A 17,779-nucleotide genomic window follows, 5' to 3' on the forward strand; every position below is an offset into this window, starting at 1 on the left:
TAAATACATTTGATTAATGATGTATGTGATATATAATAAAAACCAAGACCACATACATCATTAATTGAATGTATATAAAATATAAATTTTTGCTTATATTAGTGATCGGAGAATGAATAAATATAAATATAATTTGAAACAATTTAAATTAAAAAAAAAGTGAAAAAGAAACTTGGAAGGGAAAATGCGGAAACCTATAAAGGAAAAGTGAAGATTGTGGACCCTAATACAAAGGACCCTGCATATCAGTAAAGATAAATGATCCTGCTTTCATAATAATGATGTTTCGTGAAGAATTGCCTTTGATTCGGTTTGGCTCTATATTAAGAGAAGACTTTGAGTTTTCTTTGGTCATTCTTTAATATTTTTTGAGAGATTGATTAAACAAGATTGATTAATCCTCCTTACAGTGTAATTTTTTATCTTACTTTGGTACGATTATTTTGTTTATAAAAAAATATAATTACATTAGGTTGCCTAAAAAATAAAATATTAAAGAATGACCACAAAGTCTTCCTCTTTTGTTTCTTTTTCTTTTTTGGATAGAAGCAAAGTCTTCCTTTTTCATGTGGATGCAAAGAAAAACGAATTCACTTCATCCAGGGTAATTTTTTTTAAACTCTTTTTGGCCACCAAACTTTAAAACAATCACACAAATATCAGCATGTATCTCTAATAATGCATTTGATCTCCTTCTAGGTTAAACCAGGTTCAATCTCATTCTAAGTTATCAATTAATCTTTAATAGGCATCTTCAGGCACTCAAAAATATCTAAGGTTCAACTCAAAAGTCAAAATTACGAAATCTTGAATGCTCTCTGGGTCATGCTCGCTATGGCGAGTTCAGTTGTTCGCTGTGGCGAGCTGCGACGTGCAACTCGCGAGGCGAGGGAAATTGGTTCGTGTGGCGAGCGATGAACTTCATCACTCGCGAGGCGAGGATCATCGTTCGCGAGGGCGAGCGATGAATATAGGCTCGGGAAGAAGTGCAGTTTTTACGAAAATTCAACAACTCTCATGGTTTTAAGCCTAATTTCGACCCCATAATTCATCTTAATCATTATCTAGGGTCTAAGGACGGTTTATACATCAATCTAACAACTTATCATCATTGGATCATCAATTTCATCTATTAACCCTAATTTCATAAACTTCTTAATTCAATCCTAACTTGTTAATTTGACTATAAGAATTACATGGATTAAGAAAACTGAATCGTTAGTCTCACCCTTACCTTAATTGATGAAAATCGCTGCCCTCCTCTTGTCTTCTCCCTTCTTTGGCTTTTTGTCCCTTTTTCCAAAATTAGATCGTACATACAGTGTTTTTTCTAAAACTAGGTTTCCTTTTTATACCTCCTCCAATTATCTTATCTTATCTCTCTTTCTCCCCCAAAACTCTCTAAAATCTCAAAACAGCCCCTAACTAAATATTTTATTTTATTTTCAAATCTTATTTTATTAAACAACAAAATAAGTCTCATCTCCTCATAAAAATCGTGACATCACATAAATCATCTAAAATCATCGTAAGTCATCTAAATCATCATAAATCACACATATATTATATAAATATAATATAACTCGTCTAGACTCAATTAAATAATTAATTAATTAAAAGTGGTCGTTACACCAACAACTTCTTCACCACGAGTTAGTAATGCAACTGGAGCTTCATCACCAATGATAAGATCATCTACATCATGATCATAATACAAGTGAACTTCATTGTTGGATCTAATAGCAATGTTCACCATCCCAATAACATTAGTGTCGCTCAGTTAACATTTTGGATGGGAATGACTAACGGAATAGACTTTCGGGGAGTTTTTTTTTGCGTTTTCTTGACTTAGGGACGTGGTTGATAGCGAGGTACACTTTCAGGGACCCAAATGAGGGTTTACTCCCAAAGTAATTGATGGTGCAAACTAAACGTTACCTTTCTTCATACATATTTCAATCACTAATATAAGTAAAAATTCATTTTTTAAATACATTTAATTAATGATGTATGTGATATATAATAAAAACCAAGACCACATACATCATTAATTGAATGTATCTAAAATATAGATTTTTGCTTATATTAGTGACGAGAGAATGAATAAATATACATATAATTTGAAACAGTTTAAATTAAAAAAAATGTGAAAAAGAAACTTGGAAGGGAAAATGCGGAAACCTATAAAGGAAAAGTGAAGATTGTGGACCCTAATACAAAGGACCCTGCATATCAGTAAAGATAAATGATCCTGCTTTCATAATAATGATGTTTCGTGAATAATTGCCTTTGATTCGGTTTGGCTCTATATTGAGAGAAGACTTTGAGTTTTCTTTGGTCATTCTTTAATATTTTTTGAGAGATTGATTAAACAAGATTGATTAATCCTCCTTACAGTGTAATTTTTTATGTTACTTTGGTACGATTATTTTGTTTATAAAAAAATATAATTACATTAGCTTGCCTAAAAAATAAAATATTAAAGAATGACCACAAAGTCTACCTCTACTGGAGTCTTCAAAGCACAAGTCAATGAATGAATGAAAGAATTGAAATATATTGTGAAAATAGTGTACTTATTAGTGTATTTAAAAATTAGTGTACAGTGTGTGTATAGACACACATTTGAAACTCTTATATAAGGAAGAGTTTTCTCCTGCAGCATTTTATTATCCATTTGAATTAGTTTTCAGCTCCCAGTAGATATGGCATCAGCATATGCAGAATCAAGTCCACTTATATCTTCCGATCATGTCAAGGCTGCTGTCACCGAGTTCGGTATGATATTTATTTCTTATTTTTCTTCAAAAACTAACTATGGATTAGTATAAACAAAGTAATGTTTTGGATTGTGTTAGTACGTATGCTTAAGGATGCAAAAAAAATATAAAAAAAAATAATATATCGATCATAGTAAGTAATCTTTATGATAAAAGTATAAAGTTTACAAGATAATTCGAAGCTAATCTCCTTAGTTGAAAAGCTTAATTCTTCTAGTTATAAGCTTGCTAGTCATATGTACTTGACTCGGACAAAAGCTTCTATATTTTATAATCACTTTTAACAGATAATGCATTTTTATGATTTAAGGATAGTGTGTTTAAAAATATTGTAGTTAACTATTTTTTTCTCCTATGATACAAACTCATGTTGTCACACTGTTATCGCCAAAAGCTAGAGGATTTAACCACAGTTACTATCTACCCCTTCACTTAGCAATACTGAAAGGCGACTGGAAATCTACAAGAGCTTTCCTTGATAACGATCCAAGTGCATTGACAGCGAAGGTTACGGTATATGGTAGGACTGCACTACATGTTGCAGCTGTAGGATCTCAATGGATCATTGTTGAGATGTTGTTGCAGCGTATGCCTACAAATATTCTAACAGAATTGGATTTTATGGGTTGTACTTGCCTTCACTATGTTGCATTGAGCGGCAAGGTAGATGTTGCAAAAAAATTGGTGGCTAAAAATTCTTCTGTTACACAAGTTACTGATTTTAAAGGATTTACACCACTCATCTATAGTCTTACTTCTACAAGACACAGGGACATGGTTTGGTATCTTTTAACGAATACGACAGATGAGAGACCTGGGTGTCCATTTTCTGGTCCTTCTGCTAGTCAACTTGTTGCTTTGCTCACTGCCTCTGGATTTCACGGTAATTAAAATTATTTGCTGAATGTGTAAATACTGCAACTCTTTTCAGTCCTGATTCATGTCATAGAACGAGTTATTAAGTTTATCATGTTAGTATCTTCGAAGCTTTAACTATGAATAGTGTGATAGACACTATTGTTGACAACATTATTCTTGCCAAGAAATATTAGTAGGCATATGCAGCAATTTATTGCTTCAAGGATATCGTGTTACGGTAAGTGGTGTTTATTGGTGAAATTAATAACAACTGCTACTGATCATAGTGATGAACAAGTTGCAGTATAATTCACTCCAGTGCTTATCTAATTAAAGTACAGTGTTTTTTCTGGACAAATTTCGATATATATATATATATATGCTGCATAAACCACAGGAGTCGCATTCTTGCTAAAGATCTCCAATAGTTAGAATTTCACTAGACTCAATGAAGTTACACTAGAAAGCAAAAGTAATGTACTAATAGGGGTGGAAATGGGCTAGGCTGGGCCGGGCTTTGTAAGGTCTGAGCCTGGCCTACTTCAAAAATTATAGGCCTGAGTCTGGCCTATTACCCGTTATAGGCTCATTTTTGAGGATTGGCCTGACCTTTTTAAAGGCCTGATGAAGTCTGAAAGCCTATTTAAAAGCCAATTTTATGCTAAGGCCTGACAACACATGTAAGCCTATTCCTAAATAGGCCAAAACTTATTAAGGCCTAAAGCACACAAATATGTTTGCTACTAAATAATGAATTCTTCGGAAGGTCTAATCACACCAATATATCAGCTACTAAATAACCAATCATATGAAGGCTTTTGTTTATGAAGAAAAAAAAACTTCAAAAATATCAATAATGCAAGATATATTATATATGAAAAGATTAATAGGCCGGCCTGATGGGCTTAATAGGCTTTTTTGCAAGCCTTAGGCTGGCCTGTTTAATTAAATGAAAATTGTTTTTCTGACAATGAAAATTTCCTATTGACACAAGTAAAATACGCAAATGCCCCTAACGGCCGTTAACAAAAGCTCAATGATACGCCAGCAGTTAACAACCGCTGGCACCAGCGGAAGTTAACTACCGTTCATACCAATTAACAGAACCGGTGCACTCTACACTTGGTTTTTCCAGGAACTTTGGCTTGTTTTTGCATCCTGTTGGAAATTAAAGTTAATAACAAGGATATGTCGGGAAATTAACACGTACGTACAAAATAATATTTAACAGATAAAATTAAAACGCAAGAAATAATACAAAAGGTATGTCGGAAAATGTCATACAAATACCAAAATGTACGGAACATGTCATAATTATAAATCACAGTCACAAAGTACATAAAAAAAAACCCTAATCATAATCAACCCTGCTGCCTAGCATGCCTCGACCCCCTGCACCGCCTCGCAATTTGATACGTAAGGGCAGGGCGACCAGTACCGGCTATCCGTATCACCTCCTGGACAATCTCCTCTTTAGTCATCTCGGCTTGCCTGGCCACAATATCGTCAGGTATATGCACCACATACAGGATGATCATCAGTGTGTCAAGCATCTCTCTGGCATGCTCTTCCTCTATAATCTGGTCCACGTTCTCCGGCCTGGGAGGAGGTCCTTCATCAGGTGGGAGAATACGAGGGTGAGAGACTTTGGCATACCAAGCCATCTAGCTAGGCGCATGATGCCATGGTCTCTTACACGCATCTCCCCAAGCAGTGAAGTACCACGCATGAGCGTTTTGCAACACGGTGGTGAGATCATGCGTAGGCACCTGAGCGACAGATGACGGATGTCTGGGAACATCCTGTACATAAAAAAGCTTCCTCTTTACCCGCTTAGGTAAATGACGGTACACCCTCTCCATCCCACACATCAGCCATCTCGAGTAAGCGACAATAGGCTGAAATGGGTGCACGTCTCTATGATCACCATAAGTAGAAAACCTGACGTCATCCACCTCCAAGCGATCCAGGCGTGAGCGGTAATGGTGCATATCAGCATGGCCTCTACTATAAAAAGAGTCGTACTCCCAGCCATCGTTTTGTTATTCAGAATAACAGAATCATCCAGATAGTCGTACAGGTACGCTAAGGCCATCCCTCCCCATGACCACATCCCAATCGCCTGCAAGTCCGCCATACAATCAAGATATATCAAGTCGATGTGTCTGTTCGTTTTGTAAGTGAACAACACACAATCGACGAGATATAGAAGCAAACTCCTCACACACCACTGTCTTCTCCTGGCTCTCTCCTGCAGCTCCTCCCTCGTCAATGGGTCCTCCAGCCGTCTAGCCTCTATCAGGTGGTCTTCATAAACCCGCTTCAATGTGGGATAACTGATATGACCAGCAGACTCAGTCCTAATCTCAGCCATAGCATTAGCATCTGACATACCCAACAACCTGGTCATCAAATCAATCGCATGCTACTGACCCATTGCTCATCGTGGTCTAGCATGCAGCCGTGAATAGGAATGTGTAGGAGATTATACACATCGTCCAAAGTGATCGTCATCTCCCCCATAGGTAGATGAAAACTACTGGTCTCCGTGTGCCACCTCTCGCACATAGCACGTATCATGGATGGGTCACGGTAAAATACCCCGTGTATATCAAATCATGTAGGCCAGACCCCTCCACAAGCTCCAAAAACCACCTCAAACACGCCTCCGGCTTACCAAGCTCTTTCATGTTTTTCCCTACATTTATACACAGGTAACCCGTCTGATCATGCCACATCTAAAATTCAAATTAATTAAGACATTGTCACTAATTTATATAATTAAAACACTTACGCTAAATAATATTATATAATTAAAACACTTACGCTGCATAATATTATATAATTAAAACCCTAACCCTAGATTCTTTTAAATAATTAAAACATTTACGCTACATAATATTATATAATTAAAACACTAACGCTACATAATATTATATAATTAAAGAACTAACGCTACCTTCTTGTAGATAATTAAAACACTTACGCTACATAATATTATATAATTAAAACAATTACGCTACATAATATTGTATAATTAAAACATTAACACTACATTCTTTGAAATAATTAAAACACTTATGCTACATAATATTATATAATTAAAACACTTACACTACATTCTTTTAAATAATTAAAACATTTACGCTACATTATTTTAAATAATTATAACATTTACGCTACATTATTTTAAATAATCACTTTAAAGCATTTAAATAATTTTAAATAATTTAAACACTTACATTATGATGGTTCACCAAAAGATGGTTCTCCACGTGCCTCGCGTAGTCGGACAACAGTGACGTGGTCTCAGGTCCTCCAGGATAGGGAGGATCTCCAACAGGATATGGCGGTAATTGTGGAACACGACGACGTCGTCGCTGAGTTTGAGGCTCAGGTTCACCCTCAGGAATAACACTCTTTGCCCCCATATAATCCGCCACAACATCCTCTGGCACCTCCACATCACCTACCACCTTTTCATCCTCTGCCTCGTCCTCCGGCAGATAGAACATTATATCCTCCTACATCCGATCATATCCCTGAAATCCCTCCGCATACTCATACGTCTGTGTCGGATCAACCACCTGGGAGGAGTAATCCATATGTGGCTGTGAGCTCTCTACACCTAGCCTCACGTTCCTCCGCTTTCGAGTCTTCGGGACATACGGGTTTTGGTCAACCTTTTCCTTCCGAGCGCTAGCGGTACTTTGCGCATCCTATCCTCTCTAATAACCCGCTGCCGCTCATCCTCGTCCTTAGCCATATCTGTTCAATTTTTTTAAAAAAAACACAAATAAGCGGACAATGTATTTAAGCATTTCCTTAAAAACTATATACTTTTAAGACATTTAACATAGCATAAAAATCCAACCAAGTAACATGTAACATATAAAAAAAGAAACTTAGGCATTCATACAAATCCACACTCCTTCAAAAAAAAAAAATACAAATCCACACTTAGAATCCAAGCTTATAATATACCACATTTATATAACATACCACATTATGTCATTCTTCAAACTTGCGAAAAAATTTAAAAATTTAAGCTTATAATAATTATAACGTATATACTTTATAAAATTGAAGATATTTGAAAATAAATTACACAAAAAAAAAAAAAGATTTTCTCACTTATGCATTTTATCAAGGGTTAATGGTACTTTACCCACCTGTAATATAGGTCATTTTTGGTTTTACCCCCTGTAAAATATTTTTTTTATTTTACCCCCTGTAAAATATTTTTTTTTTTGGAATACCCCCCTAATAGGTCATAAAAAAACGACTTTAATTTTTTATTTTTTTTCGTTTTTTTATGACCTATTAGGGGGATATTCCAAAAAAAAAAATATTTACAGAGGGGTAAATAAAAGAAAAAATTTTACAGGAGGAAAAATAAAAAATGACCTATATTACAGGGGGTAAAACATCATTAACCCTTTTATCAAACACCTTATGAGCATTCTAAATTAGGAGCATAATTAGTGTTATTTGAACATCTAAAGGGCTACATTGTACCTACATTGTCTCTAAACAACAATTACATCATAAACAATCCATCTAAACATCTAAATCATGCTTAATTTTCAATTTTCTAACATAACCTAAAACTATCTAAAACTAACATTTTGCTCAAATTTATGAAAACTAACACCCTAAACAAACTACATTGCATGTAAATAGGAAGGAAATAACTTACTTGTGAATTAATTGATGAAATTTGAATGATTTTCGAGCAAATTGAAGTTTGGGTGATTGTTGGTTATATTTTTGAATGAAGTTTGCATGTATGTAATGAGAAACTGGAGGTTTCTGCGATATGTTAAGATACAGAATGCAACAGTCGGTAACTACCGCTGGCACCAGCGTCTGTTAACTACCGGCGATTCTTCCAACGGTTGTTAATTACTGCTGGGGGCATTTACGTATTTTACTTGTGTCAATAGGAAGGTTTCATCGTCAAAAAAGCAAGAGAATTAAGAATGTTTGTTGTTGTTTAATTTTGTTGACAATTTCTTTTGTTTTTCAAGGTTAACCTTTATGAGAGAGAATTAGTTAACTTTTTCATAGAGTATATTGCTTCTTGTATCGTAAACAAAATTCACGAACCATTTGAGAATGCATTACAACCCTTAAATTCTACGTTTGACTGAATTCGTGGATAGGTGAAGGTAAAAAAGGGGTCCCACTATAAATGCACTCGTGATGCTCTCGTGAGAGAGGCCGTCGCGACATCTAGCTTTATTCTTATATGATTTTTTCTAGATTATCTTTGAAGAATGGTGCGTAATTTACCTACCAACCAATGAAAATGAACAATTTGTTTGTGGGGTCAAGATAGTTCATGGATACCAGTTAAAAATGTGCTTATGTGACTAATGTGTATTGGTTGAGACAAATTACCCACCATTCTTCCATGGGTACCCTACTTGTCACCTATATATTATTATACAGAGAAATATGTAATATTCATGATACAATATTTTTAACAGCTTGATATATGTTTAAAATGCTAAAGTATCCAAAGTTTCAAACATTTATGCATGTAACTATTTATTTCTTCAGAATTATTTTGTTGCTTTAATACCAAGCATATAATAATATTTCTCATATGTTTATATCCTTTTTAAATTTTCCATGCATAGATATCACCATGCATCTTCTGCAGCGCTACCCTGGTTTGGCAACAATTTCTGATTCAAACGGAAGCATTATACTCAATGTTCTGTCAAAATTACCATCACACTTTCCAAGTGGAAACACGTATGTGCCTCCCACTATATTCTTTTACAAACGTAAGTAATTTTTCTAAGCATAATTCTTTTGTCGAACAAACTGCTTGATTGTAACACTCTTCTTCCTTACTGAGATTTAACATTTCTGAAACTATATCAGATGCTCCTGTGGAACTTGAATTATTACCTAATGATCCTCATTCTGGAAAGATAATATCGAATTTACTTCAACATTTTTTTGGTATGGTAGCTCATCTCATGGATTCTCTAAACTTTCGTTTCTTTTGAAACATTTTTTTTATACATAACATAGATATTTTCATTTGCAGCTCATTGGAAGTCAATTAGAGATGCAAAGTTGACACATCTATCTGCTGTAAGATTGACTGAATTTGTTTTCTCACAAGCTTCAGCCATGAATGACTACCAATTCTACGAATCTTTTGTGAGTGCGGACATTATTTTCAACGCAACATCATCTGGCATAGTTGAAATTTTAAGCATTTGTTTTCAGTTTTTTCCTGAATTGGTTTGGACTCACATTCCAAATGAAGGGTATCTGATTCAAATTGCCATCAAGAATAGACAAGAAAAAGTAATTAGACTTCTATCCGAGATGCCAATCATTTGCAAGCTTTTAGTGTTAGCAATAGATGAATCAAATAACACTACATCGCACCTGGCAGCAAGGGTTTGTTCTAACAATAAATCAACTTTAGGTGCAGCATTACAAGTTGAAAGAGATTCACAGTGGCTTCAGGTTTGTTTAATTTAAATCTCATAAGTACTTTCTTATTAATTTTGATGTCAATCTAGTTTCTATCTTTTAAAATGTTTACACGGTTTAAACATTTCATTAATGATCATATAAAAGTATAATATAAAGAATATTTCACAACTCCAACAACACAAGTAGACCATCGTTCAAAACAGTGACGTCACAATCCTAAATCAAAACTAAAAAGGAACATGTTAATTATGATGAATTAGATATTGTAACAATAATTATGTAGTTTAGATGTTATCTTGATGAATTGAAGAAGTAATTTATCTATTTAAAGTTTGATTAAAAAACATTGTTAACATAAAGCTATATTTAACTTCACATGAAATTTTATCAATGTTAAAGAATACCACATATAGTTTTATCGAAATTGTATAAAGTTATTGATAACTTAGCTACATATATACGTCATTAACAGGAAGTAGAGAAATTGAATCACCCTTTCCATAAAGTAGTTAAAAACAAAAATGGTAAAACAGCCCGAGAAGTGTTCATTGAAGAACATAAACCAATGGTTGAAGAAGGGAATAATTGGATAAGGGATAGATCAAACGGTTGTATGTTAGTGGCAACTCTTATTGCGACAATCACCTTTGCAGCTGCAATAACTGTACCTGGAGGTAACAACCAAGAGAAAGGAATACCAATATTCTTGCTACATAAAAAATTCACTGTGTTTATTGTGTCAGATGCAATAGCCTTCTATTGTTCAATGGCTTCTCTTATGAATCTTTTACCAGAGACAAAAGGACCCATCAACGAAGAAGGTATTCAAACTGAACTTGTTATTAGATTAAAGCTCGGTTTGTATTATTTGCTTATTGCCTTAGTGGCAACAACGATAGCGTTTGCTGCAGCTCTGTCTATGCTTCTAGAGAAGAGATTTAAATTTTCTATAGTTTATATTTCTTCTCTTGCTTGTCTTCCACTTCATTATGCTACAAGTGTTCTATATCCTAATTTGAGGAGAATAAAGCTCTTGCAATCTATCGCAGCATTTGTCTGAATCATGTATTATGAAGCACATTTGAACATTATTTTCTTTCCTATTTTTTAACTTTATATTGTAGTTTTTTACTCTTCATCTCAAGTTACTCTTAACTTTTGCCAAATATTTTAGCCTTATTTATTTTTATATAATATTTGTTAGTCTATTTTTCTAATTTTTTTTTATTAATTATTTTATGTGGGTATGACGGTTTATTTCACGTGAATTAGGAGAAGAGAATAAATTAAACTTCTATTTAATAATAATAATAATAATAATAATAACTGTGCTCGTGATTTTCGGATATCAAACCATTAATTGATTTAAATCGTCAATCTTTGAACTCTCGATTTTTATTCGTGGGAAGGGAAAAAATGAGTAAAAACCCTCATCGAGACTTTGGATTCGGGAATTGGTTACGCGAAGGGAAGGTGCTAGCACCCTAAGCGTCTACGGTATTCCTTAGGAACCTCTTACCTAATCTATCTTGTGCTAAATTCATTGCTTATTTGAAAATTATTACCTAAAAAATCTAAGTGAAAGAATAGGGGGAGAAGAAGTATGTTTTTGGTTATTTTTATTTGACTTGGAAGGATAAAAATCCTATGCCTACATACCCTTAAAGAAAAGGGATCAAAACCAATGTAGTTCACCTAAAAAGTTTCTTTGTGGTGGGTTGGTTGATTTTAGATTTTTAGAAAATGGTTTTGAGAAGGGATAAGAGGCCTCAAGGCATGAGATAAAATAAGGTGAGGTTGGTCAAATTTTAATTACAAGAAAATCAAGTCTATTATGAATATTAATTCAATTAAGCATTTGATTAAGGAAATAAAAGGAAAAAAGCACTTGGGTTACAAGCCAAGGTTTATTAAGAAAATATTTTTGGAGTTTTGCATATTTGATCTTTTGGTAAAATGATTTTTCTCTAAACTAAACAGTATACTAGTGTAACGGCGTAAAACAATAGAAATAAGCGTAAAGCGGTAAATAAAGTGGGGTAGTGTCGGTGCTTGTGTTACCTACATTATTACATCAATTCCTAGATACATTCTATGGTCTCAAGAGATATATGATAGCAAGAAATAAAAAGTGCACAAATTAAATTACATCAATTCCTAAATACACACTAAAAATAATACCCATGAAATAAAATAACAAAAAAAATTAAATATGCATGAGATGATTCAAATATACTACAATAATAATGACAAAACAGTAAATAAACAATTAACACAAAGCAAAACATATTTTTGTAATTTTTAGAGAGATTTTCAAAAGTGAAAGAGGTGCAGAAAGTAAAACAGGGGTATAACTAGCGAAACTGTAGTGAATAAAAAAAACAATTGGGCTTAAGCAACAAACGGGTCGTGGGCGAGTCGGTTAGACCAAAAGGCTGAGGAAAAGGCTGGCCGGACTGATAAAATGGTGTTTGTTGCTGACCAATAGGGAACTGCATTTCTGGTGCATTATGACGAACACCTTCATTATTTGCGAGTGGCATGCCCCACAGATAGCCTGGCGGCATATGATACTGAGGAGGGATAGAAAAACCAAGAGAGCCAGCAGGACGAAACCCTGAATTATACATGTTTGTCATATCACCTGAGGAAAACTGATTCACCAAAGGCTGTGTAGTACCAATAGTTGCAGTAGAAATTGGCTGGGTCACCGGAGAACCAGCAGGCTAAGAGACTTCAACATCTGCTCGAACAGTCTGAACAACTTTTGCTTGAGAGGCTTGTACCTGTGCGGCCATCATGTCCATCATCATTGCAGTTATCTTCTCCATACTTTCCTTGAGGCTACTAACCTCTTCCCTAAGGTCATTGTTCTCTTGCTCAGTAGCTACCATTTTCCTTTTGATGTATGCTCGAGTATGGTGAACACGGGTAGGTCTGTACTGAATACGCCGGGCCACCTTCGCTTTTCTCCTGAGGCAGAAATGAGGAAAGTGTGAGACTTGGCTTTGACACTTTTTATGAATGCGATATGATGCATGATATGCTATATGTCAGAATATGCAATTTTTATATATTTTTATCGAAGGACCTATAGAAGCAATTTTGTAAACATATCAACCTAAACAATTCATATAAAATAAAAAATAAAAAATAAAAAAAACAAAGTTGATTACAAGATAATTCCCTTTCTAACAACAAAGCCAAGGGATAGACTTTTAAAGTAAACAAGATAATTCCCTTTTAACAAACTGAGCCAAGGGATAGACTCCAAAGTAAATAACAGAAAACTAGGAAATAACATAAAAAGAAAACAAAACGGGGAGCCCTCAAGCTCCTAGAGTAGACTACTCCTCGGAATTTGAATGCGGACCGTCAAACACATCCATGGAATCCATACGCTGTTTCTTAGTGATATGCTTTTTAAGCAACCTGTCCTTCTCTTGGAGTAGATCATCTCTCTCGATCATTTGTTGCCTCATCTTGAGGATTTCACTGTCTTGCTTCCTTATTACTTCATCCCTATCTTCCATCATGACCATGACTTCATCATACTTCCTCTTCCAAGTGGCAACTTCTCGGTCATTGTCAGCCAATTCTTCATGGTATTCTCCCATAGTTTTAGAGGGCAGAGGTAAGGAGGATGATGGAATGGTTGCGGATACGAGTTTTGGTACCACGTATGGCATTTGATTTTTGATAGCCTGACTGATGACCCACTGATTATAAGACCCATGCATAAAATCATCCCTTTTTCCCAATTGATTCCTGTTAAGCCTGTGAATACCATGCCATGCTTGCACAAATTTCCCTCTAATGCCTAAGGGATCATCCTTATTGTAGTAAAACTCCTCAGTTAGCGCAAGGCCACTTGGTTTAGTCTTCATTAGGTATCCTAACTGACGTCGGGTAAGGATAGGGTTGTAGCTAATTCCTCCCTCCATGCCAATGAGAGGCACGTTGGGGTACTCACCACAGCTGATAATGACTGTCCCTTTATCCCAAATCGGATGGTACCAAACTATATCAGTTGGTGTTAGGGCCATGATTTTTTTAGACCAAGGGAGACGTTCATGGTTGGCTATGAAAGGACGGGGGAGGTAAGAGACAAACCACTTGTAGAGTAAAGGTGCACAACAAAGTATAGCCCCACGACTCGCTATAGTCCGATCATGAATGGAATGGTAGGTGTTGGCTAAAAGGGTAGGGACAGGGTTCTTGGTTAGAAAGACTTTGATAGCACGAATATCAACGAAATTGGGGATGCGTGGGAAGAGTACCAGGCCATAAATGAGTAGGGCTAGGACAGAGTAAAAAGCATAGTTGATGCCTGCTTCCTCAAAAAAAGATGCTTGATTGTAAAGGAAATCGGCGGAGAACCCTGAGATTCCTTTTTTGACGGTGAGATTATCTTTGATGACGGAGGCTCCAAGGTGGAGGGCTTTTGCAATGGTTGAGCATTTGGGATCGGGTTCAAGACCACTAAAGGGTACTTCATTAAGCACAGGTAGACCGACCAAATGTGAGTAATCTTCCAAGGTAGGGACAAGCTGATACTCCGGAAAAGTAAAACAATGACAATGACAATCATAAAATTGAACCAATGTCTCCAAGACTCCTTTTGTGATATCTGTCTGGAGGATATTAAGCAACTTCCCATGACGTTCGAGAAAATCATCCTGACTAGCTATCTTCCTTCCTAGCTCTCTTAACTTGGACACGTCCGGACTCTGGAAAGAATAACTCCTAGTGTTTCTTCTAGGAATCTCCATCTATGATGTTTACAAAAAAGAATCTCTAGAAGTCCTTTGATCTTTTTTTTTTATTTTTATTATTTTTATTTTTTATAAATTTATGAATGGATGCATGCATGATTATGCTAAAATACATAATGAGGTTAAGTCCACATGTTGGAGTTAAAGGTAACAACGCCATTTGGTAAGGACTATGGTTTCAAATGTACCTGTATCACGGGTTCTACCAAGTTCCCAAAGTCATCAACAACTGACGAACACTGTCGGGTTACGGAAATACTTCCGTTCCAATGATGTTCGTAAGGAAGTCTCGTCTGAGTGTAGTGTCGCGTGTCAACTAAACCAAGATTACTCAAGGCTAGCCACCGCACTACGCCCTAAAAAGGCCAAGATGGGTTAAGGGTTACTAAAGGTTCTCAACTTTTAGCGGTCACTTGAAAATAACATGTCAAACACGAATACTCATGCCAACATAGTATATCCCCAAGATTCCTGAGTTGAGTGGGGTTATCACATGCGCCAAAACCAAAATTCACTCTTGGCGTAGCACTATGATTATACCACCATCCTATCCTAGTATTTCTCTCAAGTCTGGGTGATGGACTTATCTCACCACTCACGTAATAAGGTAAAGTATTTACAAAGCATAAACAAATAATAAAGCACAAAAATAAAGGAAGGTAAGGTGGGTTTAACCCGCGTGGAATTTGAGTCCCCAGTGAAGTCGCCATTTCTGTGCTCGTGATTTTCGGATATCAAACCATTAATTGATTTAAATCGTCAATCTTTGAACTCTCGATTTTTATTCGTGGGAAGGGAAAAAATGAGTAAAAACCCTCATCGAGACTTTGGATTCGGGGGTTGGTTACGCAAAGGGAAGGTGCTAGCACCCTAAGCGTCTACGGTATTCCGTAGGAACCTCTTACCTAATCTATCTTGTGCTAAATTCATTGCTTATTTGAAAATTATTACCTAAAAAATCTAAGTGAAAGAATAGGGGGAGAAGAAGTATGTTTTTGGTTATTTTTATTTGATTTGGAAGGATAAAAATCCTATGCCTACATACCCTTAAAGAAAAGGGATCAAAACCAATGTAGTTCACCTAAAAAGTTTCTTTTTGGTGGGTTGGTTGATTTTAGATTTTTAGAAAATGGTTTTGAGAAGGGATAAGAGGCCTCAAGGCATGAGATAAATTTTAATTACAAGAAAATCAAGTCTATTATGAATATTAATTCAATTAAGCATTTGATTAAGGAAATAAAAGGAAAAAAGCACTTGGGTTACAAGCCAAGGTTTATTAAGAAAATATTTTTGGAGTTTTGCATATTTGATCTTTTGGTAAAACGATTTTTCTCTAAACTAAACAGTATACTAGCGTAACAGCGTAAAACAATAGAAATAAGCGTAAAGCGGTAAATAAAGTGGGGTAGTGTCGGTGCTTGTGTTACCTACATTATTACATCAATTCCTAGATACATTCTATGGTCTCAAGAGATATATGATAGCAAGAAATAAAAAGTGCACAAATTAAATTACATCAATTCCTAAATACACACTAAAAATAATACCCATGAAATAAAATAACAAAAAAAATTAAATATGCATGAGATGATTCAAATATACTACAATAATAATGACAAAACAGTAAATAAACAATTAACACAAAGCAAAACATATTTTTGTAATTTTTAGAGAGATTTTCAAAAGTGAAAGAGGTGCAGAAAGTAAAACAGGGGTATAACTAGCGAAACTGTAGTGAATAAAAAAAACAATTGGGCTTAAGCAACAAACGGGTCGTGGGCGGGTCGGTTAGACCCGCCCGGTTCGGATTGATATATATAGGGTGTAAGACCCTTTTTCTTTCATTTTCTCAAATCATTTCTCTCTCTTCTCCTTTTTTCTCACGTGAAAGCTCTCTCTTTCTTCATCTTCTCCGACGGAAGGGATGGGGTTCCGGCGCGGTGGCCGGTGGTGCACCACCGCGCCGGAGTTTTCAAAACACTCATTTTTCAAAAAACAATTACATATTATTATATCCTTTTTCGTGTAGATGATAGATCCGGACTTAGATTTCAAAGAAAAGCAACAACGCGTTCTAGATCTACAATCAAACAACACGAAAATAAAAATACTACCTTCTTTACCTCGGATTCCGATCTACTCTAGCAAGGAGGAGCCGATTCGGTTTATGCTTCAGCGTTGTAAGGCCGGTTCAGTTTCTTCTTCTTCCTTCACGCTCCGATCCGATCTTCTTCCTCTCTCCGATCCGGTTGCGTTCCAAGCTGGTACCTCTGATTCGTTTTGTTGTTGACGAGTTGTACGGATTCGTGAATCAGTGCTTACTGGATTCACGATCTGAACTGATTGTGTGTTTGGATCGGAAACTATGATCGAACTCCGTGTATTGGTTATCCGGAGGATTCGTGTTGCTGTGAATCGGTTTGTATGGAGGGGTTTGGAAAATTGTTGGATTGGTTGTTTCAAGTTTGTGTGATCCGAAAATGGGTAGAGAAAAGGAAAATTAGGGTTTTTGTGATTTGACTGTGCGGCTAGGTTTTTTTTCTTTTCTGTTTACGGCTGTGGAAATTGTCCGGTTTTTCTTTTTTTGCGGCTAGGTTTTTTCTCTTTTTTTTTTTTCTGTGTTTTGCAGGTTTGATTTTATAGCATTAGGGTTGAGGTGAAAAAAGGAAAGAACTTGCGGAGGACTGGATTTGGAAACAAAAGCTTGACCCTATGAACTTGCCTAAACATGAGGCGTACGTAAAAAAAAAATTTGGGACCCCTTGCTGGAATTTTTTCAGACTTATTGACATTATATGACAAAAAAAGAAAGTGAACTATTAAATATATATATAAAAAATAATAATAATAAATTTTTAAAATTAAAATTAAAGTTAAAACGAAACAAAAGAGAAAATAAAG

The 17,779-nt window shown here is 35.4% G+C and overlaps 1 protein-coding gene across 1 annotated transcript; it reads left to right on the plus strand.

Moving 5' to 3' along the window:
• The first annotated feature begins 2,307 nt into the window (after nt 1-2,307).
• On the plus strand, nt 2,308-11,269 carry LOC25490640 (uncharacterized). Its single transcript, XM_013604259.3, has 6 exons — nt 2,308-2,778; nt 3,175-3,663; nt 9,284-9,433; nt 9,534-9,614; nt 9,703-10,133; nt 10,576-11,269. Exons 1-6 carry the CDS (start codon nt 2,706-2,708, stop codon nt 11,161-11,163), a joined length of 1,812 nt encoding a protein of 603 aa, XP_013459713.2. The 5' UTR covers nt 2,308-2,705; the 3' UTR covers nt 11,164-11,269.
• The last annotated feature ends 6,510 nt before the right edge of the window (nt 11,270-17,779 follow it).

The sequence above is a fragment of the Medicago truncatula genome, chromosome 3 (assembly GCF_003473485.1).
Source record: "Medicago truncatula cultivar Jemalong A17 chromosome 3, MtrunA17r5.0-ANR, whole genome shotgun sequence".
In the NCBI taxonomy this organism is placed as follows: Eukaryota; Viridiplantae; Streptophyta; class Magnoliopsida; order Fabales; family Fabaceae; genus Medicago; species Medicago truncatula.

Excerpts from the sequence above, each read along its gene's own strand:
- LOC25490640 (XM_013604259.3), top strand. The coding sequence starts at position 2,706 with ATGGCATCAGCATATGCAGAATCAAGTCCACTTATATCTTCCGATCAT. Across the intron at positions 9,615-9,702 it reads TTTACTTCAACATTTTTTTG|CTCATTGGAAGTCAATTAGA; the intron begins GTATGGTAGCTC and ends TTTCATTTGCAG. Across the intron at positions 10,134-10,575 it reads GAGATTCACAGTGGCTTCAG|GAAGTAGAGAAATTGAATCA; the intron begins GTTTGTTTAATT and ends CGTCATTAACAG.